We start from the raw sequence: 10,317 nt of genomic DNA, 5'->3' as shown, positions 1-10,317 counted from the left end.
GCGGGGCTTTCAAATTTTCCTCAGTGTTTTTGGTTGAATTCACAAATAAATAAGAAATGAATAAGGAATTGGGAATAAGGAACCAACTTCAGCCTCCACTCAGAAGGTAATATCTGGTTGTTATTTAGGTGAGCCTGGAAAACCATTAGCTACCTTCCCCCTTCCCAGCTTGCTTTCTGTGCAAAGAAAAGAAACTATTAAAATGCAAAATGGAGGCTTTGTTTATCTTAAAACTCCCTAGGAAAAAACAAATTTCTTCACCACTCCAAGCTTGCAGAAACAGAATATGCTTTTTATTCACAGATGCAATCTTCCTTTATTGAAATATACCATTTAAAGTTATACTAACAATACTCAATAAATTTACATAACTCATTTGCAAAGAAATCAAATATTACTAATAAAAATAAATATGTATAGACATATATGTGTATGCATAAAAAATCCAGCTAGACTGATACGACATTGAGTTTTAAATTACATGAGACAGTCATTAATATGTCTGTAATATAAGAACACAAGTGCAGAAGAATAGATGCTTTTGAGATGTGGTGCTGGAGAAGAATCTTGAGAGTCCCTTGGACTGCAAGAAGATCAAATCAGTTAGTCTTAAGGGAAATCAACCCTAACTGTTCCCTGGAAGGTCAGATGCTGAAGCTGAAACTCAAATACTTTGGCCACCAAATGAGATCTCTCTCAGCCGTATCCCCTCTCTTACAGTGCTATTTGATGGAGCACTTTGCTGACATTCCCAACCAAAGATGCATTATATCTCCAGAGACTTATGTCTCTAATGAGAGATTTTCTTGGAAGCTGAGGTTGCTTTGCAGTCCGGCAATGAAACAAAAAGCCAATATTCATTGGAACAGGAACATTGCCTCCATATGCTTGGAGAGCCTTATGTACAGATTGCTGGATGACTTTCCTTGGATCAATTATCATTTTCCGAGGATTCCCAACTTGCTTGTTGTAAGGCTCCCTGAAGACATGTTGCAGTATGTTGGTGCCAGGTATCTTCCTCCAAGAGGAAATGTTGAATGGGTCATTGGGAGTGAATACATGTGTAGGGAAAAGACAGTTATTAAAGAAGAAAACAGCAGCCTTTGGATGTTGGCTCTTAAGACTCTGCATCATGCTTTTCCAGTCTGGATATTTAATGGGCAGAATAATTTCATCGATGTCATTCAGCAGCACATATTTACTCCTGTACATGTTGCGATAGACACAGTCATTCAAGGCTGTGACCTGTCCATAGTAGTGAATGTCCCTGGGATCCACTGAGTAAAGACACTGAGAAGAAACACTGAGGTACGAGTCAATGGGCCAAGGAATTATTTCAACTAGCCCTTCTGCGACATAAAAGTCCAGCACTTTCCCCATCAACTGGCTGCAGTTGTTCTTGTAGATCACCACTCGGCCCACCCCAAGGATTTTATACATCTCCATGCTCTGCACAAATTGCAGGACATTGTTGTACTCCCCAAACATGGTGGAGATGCAAACTGTAAAGTCCACAAGGGAACCCTCAGGTTCACGGTTTCTTATTTCAAATAGTGGCAATGGGCCAGTATTGTTATTTGGCGACCAATGGATTGTCATATAATGTGAATCCCAGTCTTCTGGTTGCAGACAAAGCAAGTGTGTGGCACCATAAGGGAATCCAAATCTATCAGAAAGGATATGTATTTCGGCCTTGGAAATATGTGTTTCACCACTGGATGGGTGGCAAAAGTGGCAGTAAAGTTCCTTGACCTCTTTGTGGTGTACTATTGCAATCACTCGTGTCATTCTGTTCTTCCTGTTGTCAAAGTATGGAGCGATGATGAAGGTTCTGTTATCTCTTAAGGGTGTGATGGTGTCATTGACAACAATCCCTTGGCAGAGGCTGTTCTTCACCACCGGCTTGAAAGGGAGTTTTTGATTCTGGAGGTAGGAATAGGTTGCTATTGACATGAAGGTGGCAATGTAAACACTGGCCATCAGTTTTGGTTTTGTGCAAGAGCTCATCATTTTGGACATCTTTCAAACTGGTCAGTGAAAGGAGATCAGACATCCACTCTGTAGATGATAGAAAAACACAACACAGAGTCAGGGAAGGAGTACTGGAGCTGTTGTTGACTGTAGGTTTGATGCCCCAACATATGTTTGGAGTGGAAGTTTAGAGGAACAGCTAGCAAAACAGACGTAATGAGCACAGTTTAAGAGAATCTTTATATTAATAAAGAAAGGATGGTGTTATAGAAGATATACATGGTAACCCATTATGTAAAAGGAGTGGCGATGGAAATCAAAATTCTCATGTTAGATTCTGATCTGAAAAAGGGCAGTTAAAGAAAGAAACAGAAGAACTCATTCTAGCTGCAGGAGAGTAGGCTCTTGAAATTAATAGTAGGAAAGCCAAGATTCAGAAGACTGGTGATAACAGCAAATGATGACTTTGCAAGACAAAGGATGAAACAATCAAGCACATGCTCAGTGCCTTCAGTAAAATTGCTGAAACTTACTATGTAGAATGTCACAATAGAGTTGCTAGATATGTTGCACTGGAATCTTTTGCAAGAATTATAGCTTACCACAGCCAGAACTGTATGGAAGCATAAACTAGACAAGGTCATGGAGGAGGACAGGAAAAGGATTCTTTGGGACTTCCAATTACAAACAGATAAACACCTGGAGCATAACACCCCTGATATCACAATTGTAGGAGGGAAAAAAAAAAGAAATAGGGTTTCGATTATTGACATTGCAATCCAAGGAGATACCAGAACATAAAAGAAAGAACAAGGGGAGATCATAAATACCAAAACATACAGATTGAGTTAGAGCATCTCTGGGAGAAGAAGATGACCATCATACCATTTGCCATTGGAGCCCTTGGAGCAGTGCCTAGAAGTCTCAAGAAAGACCTGGACATTCTGGGCATTAAGCAAATACCACTGATTCAGCTTCATAAGACAGTGTTGCTTGGAACAGCAAGAATCCTGCAAAGATATATCTGCGATTCCCACGATCTCAAATAGCAGAACACCATCTACCAGTCAAATATCTGACTATGACAGTTAATGATGATGATGATATTTAGGTACATTGGTTGTATCCAAGCTGCCAAGCAATCAGGAATAACAAACCTGAAATAATGTTATGGAGAGAAGAGAAGAGAACAAAGGAGAATAGGTGGGACCATGGACCAGGAGAGCGAAGTAAGAACCACTTCCAGATCCTCTGTTGTGTAACAATAAATACTTTCCTCAGAAGTGTACCCCAAGCACATGAAAGTTAGGAGCAGGACTCGCCAGCCCTCTTTATGTGACCTTTTCATGTACATGTTCCATCCCCATAATTAGGATGCTGCTTTTTAAATGTCCCTGTGCCTGAACATTAGCATATATATGTACACTTCCTCCTCACAGTGGCATTGTGCTCATGAGCCAGCAATTATGTGCAGAGTGCGACCAATGCACTCACATCTGCTCTTCCTGTCCATGTGTTGACTAAATTTGCAGAGGGGCCGTGTGTAGAGGGCTACCTTATCTCCACTCTGGCAGTACAATTTGCTTTACTCAGCTGCGTCAGAGGTAGAGATAGGGGCTAGAGGTTGTAAGGGAACCTCTCAGCAGATGCAACTTATCAGACTACAGATGTTTGTAAAGCATTGCATACCATAATTTGCTCCTCTACACAAATGTGATTGTCGAGATGTAAGTAAAAAAAGTGGATAAATTGCAGTGGCGGGGGTAGGCCCATTTACGATGTGAAGGTTCTCATCGGGCAATGCCCCATCCCACTTTGTCCAGGCTGTCCAGAAGATTGATTGTGAATGTCTGCTTTGGCAAGAGAGACAGAGAGAATGAGAGGGGGCGGGTGGTGGTGGAATCCTTTTGTAGGTTAAAACTGTTTCATTTCCCTGCTACCTGACAGCTTATAGCTGGAGGTGTGAAAACTGACAACTGTCAGGGAAGTCATTAGCATGTCTAAAGTTAGGACCTTGCAGGACCTTGCCCAGTTCCACAAGGCCTGTAAGACAACTCTATTCCGGCAGGCCTTTAATTGACATGGAAGGACTGATATGGTGTGACTGATATACATCTAATATATACTGAACGCCATCTGAAGTGAGAAGATATCAAACATTATTAGCACCGTGCTCTTTTAATTGTTCTTAACTGTTTAATTTGCTTTAATTGTTTAACTGTTCAATTGTTCTGATCTTACTGGTTGTGAGCCGCCCTGAGCCTGCTTCGGTGGGGAAGGCAGGATATAAATCCAATAAATCTTAAACCTTAAACCTTAAGTGTTGTTGGGCTGGAGTTGCTGGAAGCATGAACTGATCATGTCACAAGGTCCAGGAGGGCAGCCGTGTTGGTCTGAAGCAGTAGAACAGAGGGAGGTCATGAGCATTTCTAAAGAGTTAAACCGGACATGGAGAACATAATATGCACCAAATTAATTTTTTAGATACTACTGTCTTTGTAACTTCTGAGCACAAATTGGCGGTGAAATTATATAAAAAACCAATGGATAGAAATTCATATTAAATTTTCACTCGCACCATGCCTATCATCTCCGATATAATTTGCCATATGGCCAGTTTTTAAAAATAAAACATAACAGTACGCAGGATATAGATTATCAAAGAGATAGTAGGGCTTTAAGTTTTAGCCTTCAGCAACGGGGATATCCTCTGGCTGTCATTAACCAGGCAAATAGGAGATTAATGAGTATAGTGAAATCTTTACACAATGGTGCTTTAAGAAGTTTATGCGATGTAATTAATGGGATGTAACTGACATGTAGAATATGACTGGCTGATGATTATATAGTTGTACTTTGGTAACCTATGGCAAAACGTGAGGTGAAGTAGCTTGATTCTGATTATAATAATTTGGTGAGTACAGTGAACTCTGTAAGAATTGGTAATAGGTGACAAGTTTAAATAAATATTGAGATTAAATATATATTGAGAAATAAGTTGTTTTGTCCCAACAGAAATAGAACTAAGATGAACATTAAGGAGAGTATGTAATAGTGATTAATGACCAGGTAATGAATTCACATAAATTAATGGATTATCACAATAATTGTGTAAAAATATTTATGATGTTGTATTATATTCCTTTCAGACTTAATATTGTGAAATAATTGTAAACCACATTGCCATCCAACTGTACTTAAAATAAGGTCCGCCTGTACCTTATTTTGTTGAAATTACATAGTAATTATTTATTTGCACTTTGTCAAAATAATGACTGATAATATATTGTATACTTATTTCAGTCCACATCATAGAATCATAGAATTGGAAGGGACCTCTAGGGTCATCTAGTCCAACCCCCTGCACAATGCAGGAAACTCACAAACACCTGCCTCTAAATTCACAGGATCTTCATTGCTGTCAGATGGCCATCTAGCCTCTGTTTAAAAACCTCCAAGGAAGGAGAGCCCACCACCTCTCGAGAAAGCCTGTTCCACTGAGGAATCGCTCTAACGGTCAGGAAGTTCTTCCTAATGTTGAGCCGGAAACTCTTTTGATTTAATTTCAACCCATTGGTTCTGGTCCTACCTTCCGGGGCCACAGAAAACAATTCTACACCATCCTCTATATGACAGCCCTTCAAGTACTTGAAGATGGTGATCATATCACCTCTCAGCCGCCTCCTCTCCAGGATAAACATTCCCAGCTCCTTCAACCTTTCCTCATAGGACTTGGTCTCCAGACCCCTCACCATCTTTGTCGCCCTTCTCTGGACCCATTCCAGCTTGTCTATATACTACTTAAAATGTGGTGCCCCAAACTGAACACAGTACTCCAAATGAGGTCTTACCAGAGCAGAGTAAAGCGATACCATCACTGCAGAAGATTATATATAATCGAAACGGAGCTAATAATAAATCTTGGGGTCTTCATATGGGACTTTGGGCTGAATGGACTGCTGCGTGACTATTCATTGATTTCATAAAAGCCATAAGTGTCGGGTTGAGATTGTTTTGAATATTTTGATTGTTGACCGTCACTCCTGTTTTGTTATATATATGGTTTCCACATGGGAATAAACTTGTGTGGTTTTCTTGTTACTGGTTCAACTGCTGACAACAGTGCAGCTAGCAACAGATAATCAATGTATGTCAGTAACAGAAAGAAGGTGGAACGCCTAGTTGGAAAATGTCAAAAACAAACATATATGGTTTCTTATACTTTATAATAAAATGCAAGCTATGCTTTTAATGATCTTGTGTTGTCTTGCCTTATTTCAATAATCAGCCTTGTGCTATTTTCACAGAAGCTGGTGGTTACAGTTAAAGAAACACAGAGTGTTAACTGACACTGTGCAAGTTATTCAGTATAATACATGTGCTCACAAACACAGCAGTACTGATGTATTTATAAAGAAGATACACTCAAGCATAGATAAACATTAGCAATCTATAAAGAAGAATGATGGGGATGAAACATGGTGCCAAAGCACTCACAAGTCCCAAATTACTCCAAAGAAGTCACTTTAGGCATACAGAACTGCTTTGTTAACCCGTTGCAGGTCTGGAATTTAAAGTTCATAAAATAATGCCATAATTAGTGTTCTGTTGGAATAATAGACATCAATCATCCACATGGTCTAAACCAACATTATAGGCATACTAAACTGTAGTCTTCGTTCAGATTTCACCTCCAGGTCGGTAGTCCTTAAAACAATCCCACTGCCAATGCCATTTAGGAATAAATAACCATTGAACCAGATATGTGTCCTAGGTACATGTTTCGATTGTAATACCTTCTTCATATCAGATGGAACTAAATAATAAACATTCACCACCAGGCATATTCCAAGAGACAAAGAGAAATTTTCTTTAGAAGTCAGTATAATCCATTTACCCCAGTTAAAATTATGAGCGTTAAACTTGTACAGACACAATAGATCTGTTATTCTTGGAGGGCACCACAACATTCTTTCTGGCAACACAGTGAGCTCTGTGGAATGAAGGTGGTACAACTTTCTAAGATCCCAAAACCTACCACTTTATATCCCAAAACCTACCACTGTATGTCTTCTGAACTATTAACTTTAGCTTATGGGGAGATGAAGGATGGGTCTTGGCACAGTTTTGTGTTGAGAATAGTAGCTAATCTTGGTTTCTCTGTACAATATTTGAGATCTCTAGGATTTGATGATACCAAATCTCTTATTAAACAAAGATTGCTCGACCAGAGTGAACAAACTGATATTGGTTTACTTGACAAATTGAGAACCACCGTGATCTATAAGCAATTATTTATTTATTTTATTTTAATTTTTTTTATTTATTTAGGATTTATATCCCGCCCTTCCCACAAGTGGCTCAGGGCGGCTTCCAAGAATTGGTCAACATAAAATTAAACACTTTTAAATATATAGGCAATTAAATATTTAAAACAGTTAAAACCTTAAAACCAATAAACATTCCAGTTACATATAAAACAAACATCTGGCAAGCTACATTGAGTTCTCATCTTAGCTAGGTGTAGGCTAACCGGAAGAGGGTCATCTTACAGGCCCTGCGGAACTGAACAAGGTCCCGCAGGGCCCTCACCTCCTCCGGCAGCTGGTTCCACCATGTAGGGGCCATAACGGAGAAGGCCCTTTCTCCATCTCCCTTGACATCCTTTCCATATTTTGCCAATTTAAACAATCCTAAATATAGAAAGGCCTTTACTAGGGCTCGTTTTGATATTCTACCACTCATGGCCTTAGAAGGTCATTACAAAGGGTTGCCATATGGGAAAAGAGTATGTTCTTGTGATCAAAAGTCCATTGAAGACCTACCTCATGCTATATTTTATTGCATAAAACATGAAGCTGAATGAAGTAGATTTTTATGTCCCATTATATCTCACCTCTCTAAAAAAACAGACCAAGAGAAATTGGTCTTTCTGTGGTCAGATAGGGTAAAATATATCAGTATCCAAGTGGCTAAATTTGCCGCTGCTGTTATAGGAAAAGTGGAGAAAAAGAAAAAATGATTAATGTGACATTTAACCTGTTTCTGGTTAATTTTAAAATTGTTTTTTAAAAAGTTTGTACTGATTCCATTACAATATCATCATTGATATATAAATTTTACTGATGTTATGATGTTTATACTTGAATTCTATGTTTTTAGAATTACCCAATTTTTAATTGTTTTTCTGGTTTGATTACTTTATAATGCTCTTTTACTTTTAAGTTTACTTGCTATGGCTCTTACTGCTAATGCAGTAAAGTTTATGATGATGACGATTTAAGAAGAACGTGCCATCAGCTCACAGCTGACAACAGTGAAGCTAGCAACAGATAATTGGGACATTCAACATTAGGCATACTAAACTGTAGTCTTCTTTCATATTCCACCTCCAGGTCGGTAGTCCTTAAAACAATCCCACTGCCAATGCCATTTAGGAATAAATAACCATTGGACCAGATATGTGTCCTAGGTACATGTTTCGATTGTAATACCTTCTTCATATCAGATGGAACTAAATAATAAACATTCACCACCAGGCATATTCCAAGAGACAAAGAGACATTTTCTTTAGAAGTCAGTATAATCCACTTACCCCAGTAAAAATTATGAGCGTTAAACTTGTACAGACACAATAGATCTGTTATTCTTGGAGGGCACCACAACATTCTTTCTGGCAACACAGTGAGCTCTGTGGAATGAAGGTGGTACAACTTTCTAAGATCCCAAAACCTACCACTTTATATTTAAGAATAAAGTGCCATCAGCTCACGGCTAACAACAGTACAGCTAGCAACAGATAATTGGGACATTCAACATACATCACTAACAGAAAGAAGGTGGAGCGCTTAGTTGGAAAATGGCGATAACAAACATACTTTTAAAGAAAATTGAGTCATGATGACCCCACAGGGTACACTAGGGAGGGGAAAAGCAAGAGTGGTTTGCCATTGTTTCCACCTGCATAGCAACTTCAGGTGTCCCCGAGATAAACTGGCTTATGCAAGCTGCCTATATAAGCCCTTTATTTATATGGTTGAATTCTCTGCAACTCACCTTGTCTGTGGAAGCCAAACGTCCTCTTATGCGGAAGCAAAGAGTCAAGCCTTTGTATTAAGGAGAGCAAGTTTCTTTCAGGTTAATGACTCACAGCAAATACGTATCCCCAAGGTAACAAATCAGCTCACTTCTTGCATATATCATTTGTCCAATTATTTGTACACTTTACAACTATATCTTGGTTAAAGATCTGGTAATGTTTGACCCAAACATCTGTCAACCAGAATTTTATATGCAGTGAACATCAAAAGTAAATGTTTATCTCCATGTCCCATAAAGCGTCCCTTCTTTTCCGCATATGAATGTTCAAACATGGTGGTAATGGGGCAAAGGGCAATACTTTCCCACCACCATTGCATCTGCATAATGTAGGCCAGTGGAGCTGTTCTAGGTGGTCAGTGACCTGTTGGGATCTGGCCTTCAAGAGGAGGGGGACTGCTCAGGGGTACTCTTGGACCCAGGCCTACTGCTGGACAAGCAGGTGACAGTGGTGGCTAAGAGGACTAGTTAACCAACTGCGGTCCTTTCGGGAGAGAAAAGATCTGGCCGCTGTGAGGCATGCCCTGGTTACATCTAGATTAGATTACTGTGATGTATTGCATGTGGAGCTGTCCTTGAAAAGTGTTCAGCGATGTCAACTGGTACAGAAATTCTCTGGTGCTTTACAGGAAAATGGAACATTCCTTGTGTAATTGTTGGATACTTGGGACCAATTGCTTTGGTGATCGCTTTGATTTGGACTTTATATTAAATATTATAAACTATTATTACACGCATTTAGTAATTTTGTCACAGGTATCTTGTTATTGTTTGACCTTTTTGTGACTGCTCTCTATATCTGATATCCTAGGATTTTGACTGGAGCAGGTTGTAAGGATACTATCAGTCCAGTCTTGGTGCACCTACTCTGGCTTCCAGTTTGGTTCTGGGCACAATTCGAGGTGCTGGTCTTGACCTTGGTTTGGGATCAACATACCAGAAAGACCTCTGAATCCCTTAGGGACTTTGCCCAACTGTTATTATGATTATCTTCAGAGGCCCCATTTCGGACGTTTTCAGAGATTAGGAGAGGGCCTGGGTTCTTTGTCATGGCACCAACACTCTGGAACTCTCCCCAGGGAGACTGGTCTGCCCTCTTCTGTTACTGTCTTTGTCCAATGGGTGAAGACTTTTTTGTTTAGTTTGACATTCCCACACTGATCCCTCTTTACTAAAGTTTTATATTAATTATGACTCTTTTATAGATATTTTAATTCTGTATTTTAATGTTTAAAAGAGTTTTTAATG

General features: G+C 39.3%; 1 protein-coding gene across 1 annotated transcript; it reads right to left on the bottom strand.

The window, feature by feature from the left end:
- Positions 1 to 714: 714 nt before the first annotated feature.
- LOC132580008 (uncharacterized) lies at positions 715 to 2,019 on the bottom strand. Its single transcript, XM_060250615.1, has one exon. The coding sequence runs from the start codon at positions 2,017 to 2,019 to the stop codon at positions 715 to 717; it is 1,305 nt and encodes a 434-aa protein (XP_060106598.1).
- Positions 2,020 to 10,317: the final 8,298 nt, after the last annotated feature.

The sequence above is a fragment of the Heteronotia binoei genome, chromosome 12 (genome assembly GCF_032191835.1).
Source record: "Heteronotia binoei isolate CCM8104 ecotype False Entrance Well chromosome 12, APGP_CSIRO_Hbin_v1, whole genome shotgun sequence".
NCBI lineage: Eukaryota > Metazoa > Chordata > Lepidosauria > Squamata > Gekkonidae > Heteronotia > Heteronotia binoei.
This window is presented reverse-complemented; position numbering and strand designations above follow the sequence as displayed.